The sequence below is a fragment of the Blennius ocellaris genome (assembly GCF_963422515.1).
Source record: "Blennius ocellaris genome assembly, chromosome: 9".
In the NCBI taxonomy this organism is placed as follows: Eukaryota; Metazoa; Chordata; class Actinopteri; order Blenniiformes; family Blenniidae; genus Blennius; species Blennius ocellaris.
In genome coordinates, this window is record NC_137658.1 from 8948894 (window position 1) to 8969348 (window position 20455).

General features: G+C 40.0%; 1 protein-coding gene across 1 annotated transcript; it reads right to left on the minus strand.

Annotated features, from left to right (window-relative positions):
• Window positions 1-264: 264 nt before the first annotated feature.
• Window positions 265-19452, minus strand: pcdh2ac (protocadherin 2 alpha c). The gene is made up of 4 exons (XM_080501924.1): window positions 16894-19452; window positions 14012-14076; window positions 11000-11085; window positions 265-3419 (listed from the first exon to the last, which is right to left on the minus strand). Exons 1-4 carry the CDS (start codon window positions 19435-19437, stop codon window positions 3112-3114), a joined length of 3003 nt encoding a protein of 1000 aa, XP_080358050.1. The 5' UTR covers window positions 19438-19452; the 3' UTR covers window positions 265-3111.
• Between the last annotated feature and the right edge of the window lie 1003 nt (window positions 19453-20455).

Below are 20455 nucleotides of genomic sequence, written 5' to 3' on the forward strand. Positions count from 1 at the left end.
AAAATGTCCTCTTTAAGTTTGATCTGATATTAAATTCATCTGTGGTTATAAGAATCTACTTTATATATATATATATATATATATATATATATATATATATATATATATATATATATATTCTTTTTAAGTATTGTTCACTGCACAGTGAAAACTGGATTGTCAACCTTAATTAACACTTGAATGAAAACCATTGTTCGTCATCCCCTCACTCACACACATGCACACATGAACATAACTAACACCCCAAGACAAATAGTTCTGATGTATTTTTAAGAAAGAAAACTTTATTGGTGATTTATAAACCAAACACATTACCACTGTATCCATATAGGTCAAATAAAAAGTCAAAAAACAAAAGAAGTAAATGAAATTCACTACTTCACGGTCACAATTGATGAGAGGGTGTACAAAAAAGGATTTTACAACAGATCTTGGCTGATCCATCCAGGACAGCACATTGCCACCATAATTCACCACCATACATTGGGAAAGAATGACAGCATGACTCCTCACTAAACACAGGCATACACTACATATACTTTTTTTTCTTTTACATTAGCTTTTTTTTTGTCTTTTAACTTTTTATAAGAGTGAAAGGGAAGTGATAGCTCATCAAAGGATCATACATATTTCAGATACAATAATACAGTGTTAGATCGTCATGTCAAAGCCAGACACAAAGTGATTTTTTTTTTTTTTTCCTTGCTTTGCTCGGTCTCAAAAGCAAAATCATTGTTGGTTAAAGAAAAAAAAACATTGCATTGGAAGGTATCACACTATAGCATTTACAAATATCTAAAGAGGTTTAGTGGATGCCATACAACATCTGTGGAGCGTGAAGATTGCAGTACATAGATGTTTGGCAGAGATAAAAGTACATACGAATATCTCCTGTGCGAGTAATGAAGAAAAATGATCATACAAAAGAATAAAATCATAGCCATCTATCTATTTATATATATATTTCTCTATATAGTATGTGTTTCCTTAGAGCAGTACATGCAGCAGCCACTTAATGGAGTGACAACATACTTGAGCCGCAGAACTGTGGGGATGTGACAACAAGTTACAGGCAGAGGAGGGGAACCAACAGAAGCAGGTCTCGGGGCATGAGTGTGCCCCTGTTTCAAAACCTCCTGAGAGAGGATTGGTGGAATTGGAATCCCTTGATGCCCATTTTGTTTTGTTTTTTGGTGAAATTTGAATTACTAATGCAGAGACTACTAAGTCTACGCTACATTTACAGCGTACATAAAAGCTAATATGTGATTCAACAATTCTAAAACAATCAATCGAACTTTTCATCTCTTGCACGTTGAGAAGAGGGCCAGCCCACGGCACCTGTCTCCTCACTTTGTCCCAGTGCTCCGCTGACCCTGTAATTGGCCTCATCCCACCTGTTCACCTCTCATCAGTGGCTACGAACAGGAAATTAACCGCATACTGTAGTATTCACAAGTTAAAAGCACTGAACCGTTTTGCGCTTGAAAACAACTGACAAGTGTTCAGGGCACAGACCCCCGCCAGGGCTCCACCAGGCCTCATCCACATTACTCCATGCTGTTCTAAGCACACCACAATGTTCAGAGCAGTCTGCTCCCAGGAGTGATCCTGAGCAGGAGCTCAGAGCGGGGGTTCGAGTCCATGTCTGAGGGAAAGTGGTGGTGGGAATGTTATGCAAAATATTAGATAAAGCTATGAGAATGAATAAAATAAAATAAAAAAAAGCCAGAGCAATTAAGACTGAATCTCTTTAGAGAACAAAAGACAATATAACAAGATCACAAATGTCATAGTCACATGAAGAGGCAGTCAGTGGGATGGGTGATGGAAGGAAAACAAGGTGGTCTGGGAAAGAGAAGATGGCTTGCGGCAGCTCAGGGAAAGTACAAGCAGGTGAATATTTGTAAACTCAAGGTATTAGGTAAGGGCTGGTTGCTACCAAACATTCAAAGCAGAAAGCATTTGGCTTTTGCTGCACCAGAGGGAGAAGAGAAGGTGTTATCGAATTCTCTCCATATACTCTGTAAGGTCTCATCAGAGTCCACGGACTGGATGCAGAATCACAGCTCAGCTGGACTCTCCCCTCTGTGATCCTCAGGAGAATGCGAGCTATCTCCCCATGTCCCCATCACCGCAATACTCTTTGTATTCCTCTGTTGGGGTTCTGGCAGAAGATGAAGCTCTTTGTGTCCTTTTTTATGCAGTGAGCAAATACAGAGTGACTGCAAAGGATGCTGCTTCCATCCTGAGAGAGCTGATGTACACGTGTACCTCTTGGCAACTGTGCATGGCAGAAAGCTTGCAGTGTCTGGGTTTAAGCACGTTCTTTTATACCAGTTGACTTTCTTTCCCTTCTTCTAGGTCTCAAGTGCTTTCTGTGTCCACCTTGTCATGGTAAGTAAGTTTGTGTATGCATGTTTGAATGTGTCAGCATGCGCATGTGCATGTGGTTTCATTGAGAGCTCAGGAAACATTTTGTTGATCTTGACCAGAAGAATCTTGCAGCAGTGTCATGTAAGCCTTAGTTTCAGTGACTCTCGCCTGTGCTATTTACAAGTAGTGTGTCCAGCTCCAGACTGCATACATCTGTCTCAGTCTTCTTCATGTTTCTTCTTTTCCTTGGCTGGCACAGCTTGTTGTTGTTTGTGTACAAAGTATTTGTCTCCTCTAAGAGAGAGTGGTTTACACATTGCAGTTGGGGAGGGGGTAAGACAGAGGTGCCAACGTGCCCAGCAGATTCATGGAAAAGAATTCCAGAAAAGGGCAAAGACTTCCTTACTTGAAAGGATGACATAATTTGATGACAAAATTTCTGGGTATATAGGCACATAGGGGCATGGAGAAAATCAGTAAATTGTGTATCGTATGATTTATTATATCAAGGCAAGCTCAATAAATTACCTCAGTAAGAACTGAAGGTAAAATGAATTGTGATAAGGCCAGGTTCACAACTGAAATAGCTTTAAAATACTATCAGCAGTATTAGTTATTGAAAGAAATTTTAAAAATGTATAATACTTTTTACACTTTCTTTTTGCCCTTTGGACTTTGGTTGGTACCTCTGTTTTAACATTGCCCTTCTCTTTTTTGCCCGTTTCACTTTCTGCTCTACTCATCTCCATCATCTTTCCCCTTATCCTTCTTGTCTTTCTTCTCCTTCTTCTTCTTCTTTTTCTTCTTGGCCTCCTCTTTCTTCCCAAATGTAATGAAGTCGCTCTTGTCATCCTCTCCTCCCTGGTTCTGTCTGATTGATATTATGGCCGGGGACCCAGGAATGATGAAGGCTTCCGGGGGGACCTCGCCAGGTTTCAGGTGCTGCGGTGGTGCTCCAGGACCACCGGGGCCATAGCGAAAGTGCCAGCTGTTGCTGTCTACACCGGCGCCCATCGGGGGTGAGACCTCTCCTCCTTCGGCATCTGGAAGACACACATGAGATTGATGATAGATTATTATTTGCATTCAGATGCACTGAAACAAATTTGTATTCTGAAATGAGAAAATGTTAGATGTAAGCTTGTATACACTGGAGAAAAAAAAAAAACAGTTCAAAACTTTTGACATGCACTGAATGCTTTGTACTCTGTGCTGAAAAAAAAAAACAAATCCCAGAAGTTAAGTACATTGTGGTTTTTAGAAATAATGTTTTAATATTTGTCTTTTATTACAAGCCACATCCGATTGAAAAGTTTCCCACGGGTTCATTATTTTATTTATTTATTTTTATATTAAAGGTATAGTAGAGGATTTTCTTCTTCCGGGTGGATCATCAAAATAACTGGTCCTCCCAATTGTCAATCATTCTGGTGATATATGACGTAAGCCCGTCGTACGTGCTCGTCCCTGCGCGCAGCTCACTCCAAAACGGTTCTCATAATGCCGGTGGCCGACCCGACGCATTATTCTCGGACATTTTTACACAGTTTCACCCCCTCTGGTGCAAATCTTCTTGTAAAGTGAGCTTATGTGAGCGATGCCGACTTGTGACTTGTAAACAGAGCGTGCACGAGGAGAACTGGGCTCGTGCATGTCTCTCGCACGCGTTTTAGTAGGCGTTCCGTCTCGGGAGCAGGTACAGCGTTGCGCATGCGCATTTTTTTTCAAACGGTGGAGAGGGCGGTTCTTTCCTAAAATTCCTGAAAATCCTCCTGTATACCTTTAATCAAAGTCTGATTGCTCTTTTCTATTTGCTAACAATAAATAGCAAAATCCAGCTTCAAGTGTACCTTAGAATTTAATTTCCAAGCACATTTCAAACTTGCTAATGAGGAGGAGTTTCACAGGGTCACTGTGTAATCAACTACTACCAAACCAATTGAAATGCATATGACAATTCCAACTTGTGCTTCTACTATATACATGCAAATCAGGTAAACTGGTTTAAAAGAGAATATGTAATGGAGCTTGGCTTAGTCTCATAGTAAGTAAAGTGAATGGAGGTACATTAAAAGGAACAAGGGTTGTACTTAATTGGTGGTTTGCAACTAGAGCCAGACATGAAGTCAAATGCTAATATGAATGGCACTGTTTGATGAAACAAGTTAAAGGTCTCTAAAAGTCACAAAGTAAGGTTTTTCCTTTTTTAACATCATAGTAAATGTTTACTTTTTAAAGATGCCACATTTCTTGAGATTTGTAGCATTTATGTGAAAATGTGTATGCACAATATGGCAGTAAAAATGTTTCCACTTGTTTGATACACAAAATATTTATCAGCATGAACTGTATATGGCCTAATACCAAGTAAACTTGAACTAAAAAGAAAACTACAACAAAAGACAACACAACAAATCCACCAAAGCTGACTCAACAACAGTATTCACTCATCAGCACATATTAAATGCATTCAAGACAGCATGGGAAGCCAACTTAGATATACTTTGCAATTACAATCTTACCCCACTTTGTGGGAGTGTGTCAATGTGCAAAACAGAATACCACCACTTTGGGTATTTCCTTGCTGCAATGACCTACTTGCCACACTTGGCTCGCCTATCCCTTTTACTTCTCTTACTCTTTTTCCAAATTCTTTCTTAAGGAGAGATTGACTGAACATGGCTCCATCCAACCAGAAGGAACATCGTCTGGGAAAAAAAGCCTGACCTCATGCAGTACCTAGGGCAATGAATGCTAGCTTCCTTGATTTTTTGCCCCCACCAAGCTGAAGAAATAAGATATATTTAGATTACACTTGAATGTCTTCAATTACATTTTGGAATTTCTGTGAGAAGCTCAAGCTTCCTCACAAATGCTGATCTGACTAATCAGTCAGATCGACAAGTACATTTGCAAAGCTTCTTTTTTCTGCAAGGAAAACACTTGAATCTAAGCAGCAAACAAGAATACATTTTACTTTGGTAGCTGCAAATGAAAGCAATCAGAATTCCAAAAGGCTTTTGAACTATTTTGTTAAACTCATACAGTGATCGCGAAATACGTCAGATCATTACCGATAAAAATGCCCTTGGTCCGGTTAATATCCTCTTAAAATCGGTTTCATGTCCAAATTGCCACGGCTCCATGAATCTGTGTCCTACTCCATTCTAAATTCCCTGAAAATAGTCCCAATCATTTGTGCTGTGTTAGCTCTGGAAAAATTGCAGTTTGTGCTGCTAAATAATTTCCTCAGGACTGGTCTAGTAAAAATTTTGGCTTTTCGCGATCCCTCCGCATATGATTTATGTAATTAGGATGGGAAAAGGGTTCAGTTCTCCAACTTGAAAAATGTGAACTAAATACCTGTGTAATGGACAAACATTTTAAAAACAACCTGCGCACATTAAATTGACCTTTACAGAATCTAGTTGTGTATTTTGTAGTGTTTTATATATTTTTTTATTATATTTTAGAGAAAAATATTTTTGGATGATTATTACCTTTTATTATATTTAAGCACTATACAGGCATTAGGCAATTCATGTATTTGAATTGCTTCACATAACTATTGACCCTGGATGTCTCATGTTTTTACTGACTCAAATACAAGAGCTGCAGAGAAAAGACCGAGTTTGACAGAGACTGGAAGGATTAGGACAGGCGAGGACAGGATCTCGCCAGTGCTTTCTTTTCATGCAGACAGAGAGACAGTCAAAGTCATAATCAGTCGGTTGTACAATTCACCAACAGTCTTTGACTGTTGGAAAAATCCACATTTGACTCCCACAGCAGAAACACTGAATCCATATTCCCAAAAGTAGAGCAAATAACAGAGAAGCATCAGCTCAAAATGGAGCTCAGTAATGCTGAAGGAAACTGGGGAATATTTATGGAAATAGAATAGTTTGTCCCCAACTGTCTGTTCTCTTTCCTCCAAGAAATATGTATACCGGTAACTTAATTTCAGAGAATGATGTGCAACAACATTACAATCACAAGCAAGACAACACCCCACAAAGTGATGAGTCATATGAGACAGATGACAAAGCATAGAGGAGGGCAGTACAAATTTCCAAAGAAAATGGTACCTAACCTCAACTCTAAAAAAAAAAATAGGGGATGATAATCCATTCTGATTACATGGGGAGAAAAATCACTGATCCTGTCAGTTAACCTTGTACTGTATTTCATTCCAATGGGATGCATAATTTAGATGTTAGTGACTTGTGTAATCGACCTGAAAGGGAAAATGCACATCTGTCACTTCTATATTTATTCACTTGATGTCTCCTTCGATAACATTTTTTGTGTCTCTTTTTCACTTTTTGGACTCTAGTAAGTTTGTCTGCCTTTCACCACAATTGTGGCCTCATCCCATCCAAACCCATTCTATACATCACTGCTTCCTACTGATTTTGTAAATAGATGCTGCAGAGCAAAACTGCCCACCGGTCTCTTTTCTTTTCCTCTCGCACAACACTGTTTCAGTGTTCCTCATTCGCTGTTGAACTTCTATTTCCTCTGACCTTTCATTTAATCTTGTGTGAAAGCACATCCAGCCAACGCCCATCTCTCCCAGTTATTGATATGAGCCTTAATCACGCCTATCAATGTTTATGGCAGCATTAGTGTGATTTGCGATAAAACAGCTTGTCCATCAGCGACACATCAGAGAAGTGCATGATAATTTGCTATGTACACCCCTCTCTTTGTATTTACAAGCTGCACTGTTCTGTGTATGCAATAATGGAGAGGAAGTAATCAATAGGTTTTCACTAAAATGTGTGATACTGCCTTTATGCCCTCTTAAATTTAATCTCTGAAGTCTTACTTCCTGTTATTTTGTGTGTGTGTGTGTGTGGCTGTGCCTTCTGTCCTCATGCTGTCAAAGGTTATCACAGCTACTTAAATCAACCAAGCACCATTTTGCCACATCTATTTTATTCATCCACTTCTCTTGCCTTCCGATCAGCCAGTCACAGAGAAGCTCAGTGGAGCGCAGTGCAGTGTTACATAATGAGCCGAAGAGGAAGAGGAGGACGAAGACGGGGGTCCAGGACGTACAAGGATGTAGATGCAATGCTCACCACCAAAATGGAGGGTGGGATAAGTACAGGAAATATATTTTAAACTCCTTTTGGTGTTCTTTGTTTTTGCTCTACACTGCAGTCAGACCACACCCTTTCCAAAAGTGGCACCTGCGTTTGTCTGTGTGCTGTACAGTACATCTGTTTTTATGAATTTCAAATAGAACACAATATGAGCTTGCTGTCAACTCAAAAAGTCTACTATTTATTGATGTGTCCGATATGCCTTTGTGGTGGTAGAGAATAATATTGGGGGCCTGCATAAATTACCATAGAATTTAAAGTCTGGGAACAGTACAGAAAATAGGGATATTGTCAAGGGTAAGAAAACTATAGTGATGGCAAGCTGCAGGCTTGTGCCTTTTCAAGTGTGCATGTCTGTATGGGTGTGTCTGTAGTTGTTTGGGTTTCATGCCAGACGAGGCACCTTGCCGTCTGCTGCCCGCTAGATCTGTGGCAGATGGTGGAGACAAACAGCCCCTTGAGAGAAAACTTTAAAATTATGAGGAAAAAAACAATGAGGTCCTGTGTTTGGTGCATTTGAGTTACATTAATATATATTTATCGTGTGTGTGTGTGTGTGTGTGTGTGTGTGTGTGTGTGTGTGTGTGTGTGTGTGTGTGTGTGTGTGTGTGTGTGTGTGTGTTATGACAGATTTTAAAAACAAACGGAAAATTAATCAATTTTATAGAGAGACAGATTGAGGGGGCGAACTGACAAGTTATCTAAAATCCCAGAACATGAAGAATTGAATAGAAAGAGTCTCTGCTATAGCTTCTGTGCTGTGCTATCACACCATAATGAATCGGCCAAAAAACTGGCACACATTTCATACAACACTTCATACTGAAAGACTGCAGTCACCAGGTGTGTGGAATTACCCAGAATTTGCTCATGTTATGTCATGTTCTGCTATGATCATGATGTAAGGAACAAAATATATAAATCCTTATAATGAAATCTTCAGCTCCTCAGTTTCTCCAAGTGTAGAGGATGCTTAGATTATATGCATGTATGGGAATATGAATGAGAATTATACAGAAGACAGTGAACCTGCATTGACCTCTGCAATAGTCAAGAAACCTTTTTCAATGTAGGTCACTCTTCTACTCACTCCTCTGCAATCTCCTTCCCCTTATCTGTCTTTTGAATATCACTATTTGAACACCCTTCCTTCACTCCATCAATCTTTGTTGTAGCTACTGTTCATGTACATATGTGAATTTATCCTCCTTTTGCCATGTCCTTCACCTTCTCTCTCTCCCCCCCTCTCTCTCTCTCCCATTAGTGCTACACCATATGTTTGCACCTCTCTCTATATAACACCCCCTCCCCTTTCTGCCAAATTTAGGGCCAATGAATGGTTGCCGTGGAAACTACATCCTCCTGTGAAGCAATAGGACATTGGTAGGAGTCATAGTGACAGTGCTTCTGCTGATGGAGAATAATGCTGCAAGCTCGCTCTCTCTCTCTCTCTCTCTCTCTCTCTCTCTCTCTCACTCTCCCTCTCTCTCTCTCTCTCTCTTTGTCAGCGCTCACCCCTAGCAACAGCAGTCTCATAGACCTGCATTGCCCTTTATTGCAGACTTCGTTACAGTCACTCTCTCGTTTATTCATTTCCACTCCCTCCCAAACACTCCCATAGCATTTTAGTTGTTTATTTACAATACTTTACTTAGAATCTAACCATCTCCCTCATTTCCCTACTGTATCTCTATTCTCAGCTCACAAGGGGATCACTGCAAGTCAGCATGGTTCTCCTGGAATCCCTATGTGCTCTGGGACTGTATTGGTGAAAAAGAGGGACGCATATGACATACAGGGTAACTGATAGGAAGAATGAGTTAAACACTGAGCAGAACCATGATTTTATTAATGTGGGTCTGTTAATCTGGGCGTGGGCTGTGCTCCATCTGTCACAGCAGGAGCAGCACACAAAGCAGGCAGCCAAAACACACTCAGAAACAGAGCCAAATGCATAGACGCACACACATGTGGCAACTCAAAATGGCCGCACAAAATAAAGCAACACACAGAAACACATGACGTAAATCAAAAGGAGTTATGTGTTTCACCCTGAAAGAACACTGGAAGGAAAACAACCAGACGGAAAGTCTTCCCTCAACAGTCTCACCTGAACTCCATAGCTAACAAACAAGATAATTTGGTTATAAATAGCACAGCCTGTGACTCACCGTGATGTGATGGGCTACATTGAATCAATATCTCCTTTTTTTCCTGATAAGTAAGATACAGAATCAGCTTTTCACCTTCTCTAGGCTTCATCAAAAATTCTTTTTATTAATGCAGCCAATCCTGAGATAAAGAAGAAACAGTTTGCCCCCAAGCAATACAAGGTTAGCATGTGCATAAGGTGTTGTCCTCGAAATGCAATTGCTTAATTAGACAGACTTGAATCCTCACCAGCTGATCTTGTTATCGCTGAACCACCCCGAAGATGTCACTACTGCCTCCTTTCCTTTCTTTACCCTCATGTCCTATGTCTTTCTCCCTATGTCATGTTTTAAAGTGCCTGCAGAAAGTAAATCCGCAGCAAAGGCAAAAAATCGATGGTAGCGCGGAGGAGGTTGTGTGTTTGTGAGTATGGCTGGGAAGAGACAGTAGTTACTGTGTGGGTAGTTTGTCTGCCTGCCGAGCCCACCACCTTCTGTCTAAGACACCATGCCAAGCCAGCTCTTTCTTTGTAATTACAACAAATCAGATTTTATATAAGAATTCTGTTCTTTCACCTGTTTTCACTTTTTTTTTTTTTTTCCAATTTACCCCTCCCAATCTGGATTATTTTCAATCCACTTTTATTTCATCTCATGAAAAACACAGCACTGAGATTTTTAATTTCAATCCTGCGTCACATCTAAAAAGATTTTCATTGGATGTGATAAATCTGTCATTTAGTGTTTTTGTTATTTATTTAATGGTCATTGGTTATGATTCACGTTACATTATTCTCCAATAAGCTTTTTTGCAGTCCTTTATTTGTACATATGTAATTTATTTTTTATACCAATATGAAGGGCATACGATGAAAAGTATTCACTATTTTTGTTGTCCATATATAACATTATTTATCTTCATTGAGTGCAACATACCCATCTTCAAATGCTGAAAATCAGAAACACCTACATTCAAAAAGTAAAATTAATTATGTATGTGCTCTCATGTTTGCTACTGTTTATCCTATGTGACTTGTTGATAATTAAATCACTGATCCACCTTACCGTCTCTCCCTTTTTCTCTACACTCTCTTGGTGCCACAGAGAGCAGAGATAGCCATCTCAGCCCACATAGCACATGTCTTTTCACCACTCTGAAGCAGTGCTGTTTTAGGACTGGGCAGAGGTGATCTCCTAGCTGACACCCCTATCTTTCTTAGTTTTATGGCTCTCTTACAGTTTGAATAGTTTGTAAGGAATGCACAGTTAATGGCATTTGCTGGGAATGCAAAAATCAGAGGTGCGCCAGAGTACAAAGTAGCTGTACTTGTGTTACATCAAAATACTTGAATGGATTCCTACCAGCGGCACTGGATGCAGTGGGCCAATTCTGAACCAGGACTCCTTGGGCTCCCTGCATCACTGAAGACTCTTCCATGTGTACTGAACTGAAAGACAAAAAAAATACAACAAAATTCATTAAACACCAGACATATAGTTGTTCATGTTTAGACATGCATGCGTCATTCAAGTAAAATACACTACAGAATGCATTTCATAACATGACTTTGTTTCTCAACTTAAAAATGTTTTTTTTTGGGGGGGTAGTCAATCTCAATTGTTTATTTATCATTACCTTTTCAGATAAGTGTGCATACTTGATTGCACTTCTTTCCCCAAACTGCATATATTGAAATTCACAAGTTATCATGCCTGCTTACAGTGTGATATTTCTTCAACATATTTAATGTTTTAATACATTTACACATAAAACACAGCCAATCAGTTTATACTGATGACCTGCCAGTTACATTGCACCCCGATATTTAATACTTTGCTAACTGAGCATTTATTTCATGGCACTAAGATCCCACAGATTATTGTATATTTATTGCTGATACATGATATAAGCTCGATTATACAGCACACAATCCTGGGTAAGATTGAGATCAGATCAGGATTAAAGTGTTCACGCTATATTTTATCTACATTCTCTGGATTAAAGATTACAGGTTTTTAAATGTTTCGCTCGCTCAATGGAATTTCAGCACTGTCTCTGCTAATGAAGACACCAACCACTATGTAGTGTTTAACAACAGACAAAGAAATTAGGCGACATATCATAGCTCCACTTCACTCTCTCAGCTTTAAAACTGATATGCATCTGACAGTGGAGAAAGGTGAAACCTGACTTTAAGAAAGGTTTGCCAATTTCAGCATCACAACCATGCTTTTTTTAAGTCATGTCCTCTAAAACTATAAATATAGAGGTCAACTCATGAGATGATAGCTCAGAAATGGGATATTGCACAATACAGACCAAGTGATTCTCCTCACATCTCTACAAACAATAATAATTGCTCAAGTATTTGAATTTTCAGACATAGCAGATTACTCTTGATCTTATTATGTTTGCGCAAAATTATGAAATTAAAACAGTAATATATATCCACATATCTTGCTTCTATCATTCTAAGCAAAAACTGTTCCTTAAAATTGCAAACCTTCTCGCAGGTCTGTGTAAAAATATGTATGCATTTTTAAGGCTTATGTGATTGTCTCTTGTCTTTACAATTAAAAAAATAACTATATATGAATAAAATATAAACAAATGCGTGAACAAATTAATATGTATCTCAATATGTACTGTATGTGCAGTGGTTCAGGTGATATACACCATGTTTAGTGCTGCAACGCAACCATACATTTAATTAGCAACAATTGATTAATTATTAATGAGGAATTCTGGTTTCATAAAAAAAAAAAAAATCAGGTCATCATCTTGAAACCTATAACTTAACTCTTAGGCATCACCTTCCAGTATGAAAAGTCATCTAAATAAATATTTATCCGTTTTAATTTGTACCTGCAGTGATCAAAAAAAGAGCCAGGATATAACTTGTAAGAGACAGAAGAAGAAAATATAAATGATGCATTCCACCACACATAAAATAAATGGGTCATTGCCACAGTGATGTTTGGGTGAGGCATTAGAAAACTAAATGTTTATTTAAGCTGTGATTATGTGGCAGCATGTAATACTCCGTTATGAAAAATGGGTGACAGTAAACATTAAACACATCAGTGGAAATTAACGCTCATTAATCCCTCTTAAATTTAAAATGGAATGTGTGTAATGTTAATAACACCCAAATGACATGCTTTTGTTAATCTGACACGGAGGTCAGATTGGACCAATTAATGTATATAGTCAAATTGAACTGCGGCAATCTGTAAATTGTTACGATTGACCAATGTGTAATGGTTGCCTTGTGTTTCTGTATGTCTCCACAATATAGAGAACCAACATATACATGAACTCTGTCTGGTCTATTCATTAATTCTGTGATTATTTGTAACCATGACTCTTAACTAGAATTACAACCCCAGCATTTGGTGACGGTGTGGTTACGGTGCAGTCTTCCTGATAGGCCACCTTTCCACCTGACAACCTGCCCTTCATAGAACACTGACCTCCCCCCTGTTGAAGTCTTCCCTCCTGTCACTTAATCTGCCTATGGTCACACTGAAAGCACCATTGCCAAAGACATTTATTGCATTTTCTATATTTCACAGTCACCAGTATCAAAACGTTTATAATATCAAGGTTTTCATTAAATGTAAAATGACTGAGATTTCTTTCTGTTTATTTTAACAATATATTTGCAAATGTAAAACATGTTTTGTTTTGAGAAGACTAGTAGAAATGCCATCTGCTTTGTACACAATTCTTCCATCACAGCTGAGCAGCAGCAGAATAAAAAAAAAAATTATGTCAGACACATTTACACGAGACAGCTTTGGAAAATCATATCTCTCAACCATGGCTCGGTCTGTAGTATAATGACAGGCAAGCATTTTATGACATTTGGAAATCAACCTTTGAAAATCAGGCAACAGGGACACTGTGTACTCTTTGTATGATTATGTCGCTTATTCCATTCAATAACCAAATTCAAATCAGAGCAGACCAGATTTAAAGCCAAGGGTGGATGAGAATATGCAACAAACTCCAATCGCATCTAAATATTAAATCTAAACATTTACAGTATATTAAAAAAATACATCATACAGACATAAATTAACTCTCTAAGCTCTAACGATTTTGATGACAGCTTTATTAGGTAACAAAATGACTGCAATATACAATTAATAAATTAAATACTGTATCTGTTCTAAAGCAAAGTGAAAAGGAATTATCTTCATGAATATTGGGTGGTGTTTCAGACAAACTGTTTGGAAAACAATGGATGGTGTGGTTATTTGTAAACTAAATATAATTATGCCAGTGATCATATCTTTCATACGTCAACAAAAGGTAATCTGTGACACATGATGACACACTGTGGCGTGGCAAATGAATTGGAGGCTTACCTCTGCATTACACCGCCTGCTCTCAGGGAGGCTGAATATCTCCAGTCCGAATTTGGTGCCTTGGGCTGTAAGAGAAAGGAATTGAGACTTAAGTACAAGTGGAAGCCAATACCATCTCATTAATAAGTCATTGGCGAAACCCATTAGGTCATGCACACCACACACACAATAATTCTCACTCACAGTTACACAAAACCACATTCATGGCAGTGGCAGCTCCCTTCTGCCTTTGGATGAGGGTGAATCAATGCTTTTGGGTGTATTGAAATCCACCCATCCCCATGCCATCTCCTTCTCCCACTTCCCCTCATCCATTACTTTCAGGGAAAAAAAACTGAAAGATTTTACAAGAGCACATTCCTGAACCTTCACACTGTGACATTTTAGTCAGGTGCACGTCCAGGAAGCATCACATCAGACAAGGTTTAATGGGATGTGATCCACTACTATAAACAGTTTGTAGAGCTACTAAATATCAGAATGTTTCTATTCATTACTTTTCCTTCTTCCCCGATCACAACCCCTTCCTGGACAATACCAGAGTACGTTCACCATCTTCTCTCCTATGCTGCAGAGCTTTTTGTGTAAAATCCTCTTGGTGCTGTTCAAAACCTTAAGTTTCTCTGACACAGGTCTCACTGAGTCGATGCAGTACATCTCACCATGCCAGCTGTGCAATGCACAGTCTACATCTTGCCCTCCAACCACTGCCCTCTGTCATTTTATTGCCGTGAAGGTCACAGGTGGAGGCAGGACGAGGCAGGAAGGTTCCTATCAGATGAACTCCCAAAGCATTTAAAGTCTGACAATTCAACTGGAAAGGGGCACAAAGTGGACCTCATTATCACAGCCACTGCTTCTCTGCCTGTAATGCAATTTGTTGGTAACAAATATGTGACTTCAGAGACTGAGCAACAATGAATTTGTATTACTGAAAATAGATACAAAAAAGGTTGTAAAAAATGTTGTAAGCGGATTAAAAAATAACTGAAATCTCACAATGCTACAAAATTAGTGTCAAAGCCGACCGATGAAAAATTAAGATATTGTTTTGTCTTTCATATGAAACTAAACTAATGACTAACCTGACTTGGGACCGTAAATTATTAAGGCTTGACCAAGGAGTTGATAAGATGCCTATTTGCAATTTTGTTTCCTTTCAAATATGACAGATGTTCATTTGCAGCTGGAGCTGCAATGATCTCTCTGAGCCTGCAGTGGACATTCATCACCCTTGAAATCCAATATTCGGTCTTAATGAAAGAAGCCTGGTATTCCTCCTGGAGTCACTCAAACACAGCAGAATATTTACTTAAAGAAAGGGAACTGCACCATAAATGAACAGTGAGTCTAAATAAGATGAAAGCAGTCAGTCACCAAAGAGAAATTAGTGCCCAGACTTTCAGCATGAATTCACACTAAAAGTTAAAGGTGTAACCTTAGTGTGGCATGACAATACACACAACTGAAAAACAAGTAATAATCCATCTGAGAACAAAATTGCATAAGACAACTTCACCAAGTGTTAATTTATCTGCTGCAGTGGTAAAAATAAAGACTGAATTCACATATACTAGAAGCAAACAGTTAACTACCCTCCTGAAGGAAAATTAATAACAAAACATTTCACAGTAAATGGAAATGGAAACAATTAAAATATTGAAATGAAACATCTGTGTGAATTAGCAAAAGGTGTTTGATATTACAACATTCAGAAGCAAAATACAAAATAAAGTGGAAACATTTTTTTTTTTTTTAATATATGTACGGGTATTATATTTTCTTGCCAGATGGCACTTTATAAAATATGAAATAGAAATGCTTTTGGTTAACACATTTCTTGCCTTTTCCTCAATTCTTCTCTCTCTCTCAGTGAACACTTCTAGCATGGATACAGAGCTCACACCTTCGCCATGAACACTGTGTCCAATCACCTTTTATCCCCCCTCCTCATCCATGCGGAGGCAGCCAATCCGCACCCAGTCCAAGGAAACACAGTGCTGCCATTTAATTACATAGCAAGAACAAACATGACTGGCATTTAATGAGGAACAGAGCAACTGATAGCAAAAAATATCATTAACAATTTATGTTTTCCTCTTTTTATCACTTTCTTCCCCTTGACTTTTCTCTGTGCTGCACAAACACACACACAGATGCTATGTGGCAAACATGAGCCTGAGCAAAGAAATCACGTCCATTTTGTCGAGTTTGTGTTATCAACTTAGTGTGCATATTCCTCAACATTTTACATCCAAGAACACGTCATTAAATGTTTCATTTCTACTTTCTTTACCGATTATCAAAGTCTGGCTTACTGTTCAGTACCACAGAGGTACGTGACCAGAAGAAAATATTTTGGTGCAGTGAGACTGGTTGTCCTTGTAGCTGTAACTAGTTTTCTTAATACCTTTTTACAGTGGAGAGCAGACACTCTTTCCCATATTACATCCTTGATTACAAGCCAACAGGTTTTTACCAAATGTGGGAAACAAAAAAACACAGTCCACAAATCTGACAATTCCCATCTGCCTATTTGAATACCCCAAATAGTTATTAGAACTTGCAATATGTGAAAAACAGTCATTATACATAAAACGGATAACTATTCGCTCATCCTGATCTATTTCATGTGAGGAACAATATATATATATATATATATATATATATATATATATCAAGTGAGTGGAGGTGGTTATGCCACATTTGAGAGAGAATCAAACTAAAAATGTACACCTATCTTTTATCAAACATCAGAAGAATGGATCAAAGAGTCAACAATAACAACTCTCAACAAATGTTTCTTTTAAGGTTTGTGTTTTTTTGTCATTTACTGTCATGATATAATCTACACTAACACAGAGATCACTCCAAACACACACCTGCATGGCAGTTGCATCTGGCATACTGAGACGGCGTACAACTATCTGGCTTTGTCCACTGTGGCTGGTGACGTAGCCTGATCCCCAGGTGCCACTGTGTGGCCGTCCCGTGTTGTAGAACATAAAAGTGTCACTTCCTGAAGTGGCAGTCAGGCATGTCTTGTAACAGTATGTTTTGGTCAAAGAACCATTTCCTCGCACTTCGATGTAATGTGGTTCCACTTTGAGATCTCTACGCAACGCCACATTGTTGGTCTGCTGGACTCCGGCTGCAGCTCTTCCCCCACTCCCACTCCCAGCCACTGTGGTGCCCCCCTCTGGCACACTCTTCTTGGACACACAACATGGTGAGCAGGAGCCTGGTTGGGTGCAGTACGCATGGCAACGCACGATGGCCAACACAAAGACGGTGACCAAAAATACAAAAGTTGTGGCACTGAGGGCAATGATGAGGTAGAGAGTGACATTGGAAAACATTAAGGGGCTGTTGGGCCTTATGATGCGCTTTGGATCAGGGGCTACTTTTGGAGGCAGTTCCATCACATGCACATAAATGGTGGCGGTGGAGGAAAGTGGTGGTAGACCATTATCTCTCACTGAAACAGTCAGTATGAAGGAGGTGGAGTTATCTTCAATGACACGCCTTGTTGTGCGAATCTCTCCTGTGTGCTCATGCACTTTAAACAGATCTAGGTCTATGTTGGTCTGCTCCAGATTGTAGAGAAGCCAAGCATTCTGTCCTGCATCACCATCCCATGCTACAACCTTGCTCACCAAGACTCCAGCTTCAGCGTTCTTCATCAAGGTCTCTGTGGTGCGGCTCCCATTGGCGGGTGGATATACTATCTTGGGCAAATGATCGTTCTGATCCATAATGTAAACATACACTGTGGCCACACGGCTGAGAGGAGGGACACCATTGTCCTGGGCTTTAATTTGAAAGTGAAACTCTCGTAGCTTCTCAAAGTCAAATGCTCGCAGGGCATAAGCCTCACCTGTGTCAGGCTTGATACTGACATAGCTGGCTACCGGAATTCCATGGTTGTTGTCATTGAGGACAGTGTAGGTGATGCGAGCATTTTCTGCAGCATCAGCATCTGTAGCTTTGACAACACACAGAGAAGAACTGGGAGCATTGTTCTCTGTAATATAAACAGTATATGATGTCTGCTCAAAACGAGGTGGATTGTCATTAATGTCTGCAACATCAACTTTAAAAGTCATCTGAGACGAGAGAGGCGGAGAGCCTCCGTCCACAGCATTCACTGTGACGTTGTAGGATGAGATAGATTCACGATCCAGGAAAGCGGATGTGACGATGGTGTAGTGGTTCCGGAATGACTTGATCTTAAAAGGCAAATGGGGCATGATCTCAAGGGTTACCTGCTTATTTGGTCCAGAGTCTCGGTCAATCACACTAATCAATGCTACTACAGTGTCAGCTCGAGCATCTTCACGGACAGGGCTGGAGAGTGAGGAGAGCACAATCCCAGGAATGTTGTCATTGACATCCAAAACTTCTACAACTACTTTACAGTGCACTGCCACAGGGGCTGGTCCCTTGTCCATCGCCTGTATGTACATTTCATACGAGTTTGTCTCCTCATAGTCTATATTGTTTTTCACTCTAATTTCTCCATTATCTGTGTCAAGAGAAAACATCTGTCTGACTCTTTCAGGTGTGTAACTGCTAAATGAATAAAAAACGTCCCCATTTAAGCCATCATCCGGGTCTGTTGCATTTAACTTGATAACAAGTGCGCCATTTGGAGAGTTTTCAGACAGTTTTACTTTGTACACAGAGCTGTCAAATGCAGGCACATTGTCATTGGCGTCAAGGATACGGACATTGATGATAGCCGTGCCAGTTCTCTGTGGGGTGCCACCATCCATTGCAGTCAGGATTAGCTGATGAGTGGGCATTTGCTCACGGTCGAAGGGCTTTTTGAGAATGAGCTCGATGTGCTTATTATTGGAAAATGCTTTGACGGACTCCAAAGTGAGGTGGTCGTTTGCGCTGAGTCGGTACTGCTTCACAGAGTTGGAGCCATCATCTGCGTCCTGGGCGCCCTCGATGTGAAACCTCGACCCAGTGTGAGCCGATTCCGACACCTCGAGCTGATACTCATCCCTCGGGAATTGTGGCGCGTTATCGTTCACATCTAAAATCTCCACCTCCACGTTGTGCACCTCCAGCGGGTTTTCTAACACCACCTCCAGGCTGCGCGAACAGGTGCCGCTAAATTCACACACCGTCTCTCGGTCAACGCGGTCACTCACCACCAGCTTCCCAGTTTTGTGGTTGATGATAAAATATCTCCGTCCACTGTCTGAGCTGATTCTGATGCGTCGGGCAGAAAGTTTTCTCTGATCCAGACCCAAATCCTGAACAATGTCACCGACTTCTGCTCCGTTTTCCAGCTCCTCCGGAATAGAGTACCGAACCTGTGCATTTGTAAGGCAAACGAGTGCGAAGATAACGAGCAAAAGTAGCAAAGGCACATGCTCCCTGTCACTGTAACAGCATCGCGCCGTCACAGCCATCGCAAGCAAGCAGAATTTTCGTTGTAGAAATCTTTCCGCCTTTTCAGCTTGCTGTGGGTCCCCACCCGCCTCATTAAAAACGGAGGAATGGTCAGTGCATCACTCCGGCTATGTGCGTGATAAACACACCATCCTCACTGGAACCAGAGGGCATTTCCCCGGTATATCCATGTTTTCCTTTGTCTGTCTGGTTAATGTTTTCAAAATAATCTTTCCCCCCAGCAAGACTGAGTCCTCGCACAGATGATGCCTATTGGACTATCTGCCTCTCTCTCTCTCTCTCTCTCTCCCTCTGCGATGTGGCGGTGTTGCTGTCTGTGGGCAAAAAGGGAGGGAGAGCCTCTCGCTCAAATCAAGTTGGCTGCATTTCAGCACCTCCGGTAACATAATCGAACACCATCTCAAAAAATCCAAACCCAAAAGGGAAAGCTCAGTGTGTTTCTTCAATATATTCATCGATAAATGCGGACATTGTAAACAAACGGTGACGCTTGTAAACTGCGAGAAAATGTTCACAATCATTTTCCGTTTTTCTCTCTCTCGCTCTCTTTTTTTTTTTTGTCTGTGCCACCGCCCTTTTCCTTGTGCGCCGGATAACTGATATATGAACTCAGCTTGGCAAAAACAATTAAATCCGTCTGGCCAAATTAAATATCCCCAGTTCAATAAGAAACAGAAAGAAACACCCCAACATGTGAAACAGCGTCATGCATATCGATCGAGACTCGTTCATTTTACGCACGCATGCATGCCAAAACCGTGTTAAAATTATGTCGGCTGATACGTATCATAAACAGATAAAACAATGATTAAAATAAGTAATTAAATATCCGGTAGCTCTTTTTTTAACCAAACCGTGATAATCGGACGGTTACATGTGAAACCAGCAGACTTCTGTCAACACAAACATTTAATCAGAGTTCTTCAGTTTGCTCCACAGTGACAGCTGACGGTGTTGAGCAAGCAGGTTCCTATTGGCTGTAGGTTCTGCAGAACTCTGCGCCACAAGTTCATTCTA

Bases quoted from the DNA above. Each gene is read 5' to 3' on its own strand.
- pcdh2ac (XM_080501924.1), bottom strand. From the start codon at position 19,437: ATGGCTGTGACGGCGCGATGCTGTTACAGTGACAGGGAGCATGTGCCT. The intron at 11,086-14,011 runs GTAAGCCTCCAA...TTTGTCTTTCAG, and splicing joins GCAGGCGGTGTAATGCAGAG to TTCAGTACACATGGAAGAGT. The intron at 3,420-10,999 runs GTAGGAATCCAT...TGTGTCTTCCAG, and splicing joins CACTGCATCCAGTGCCGCTG to ATGCCGAAGGAGGAGAGGTC.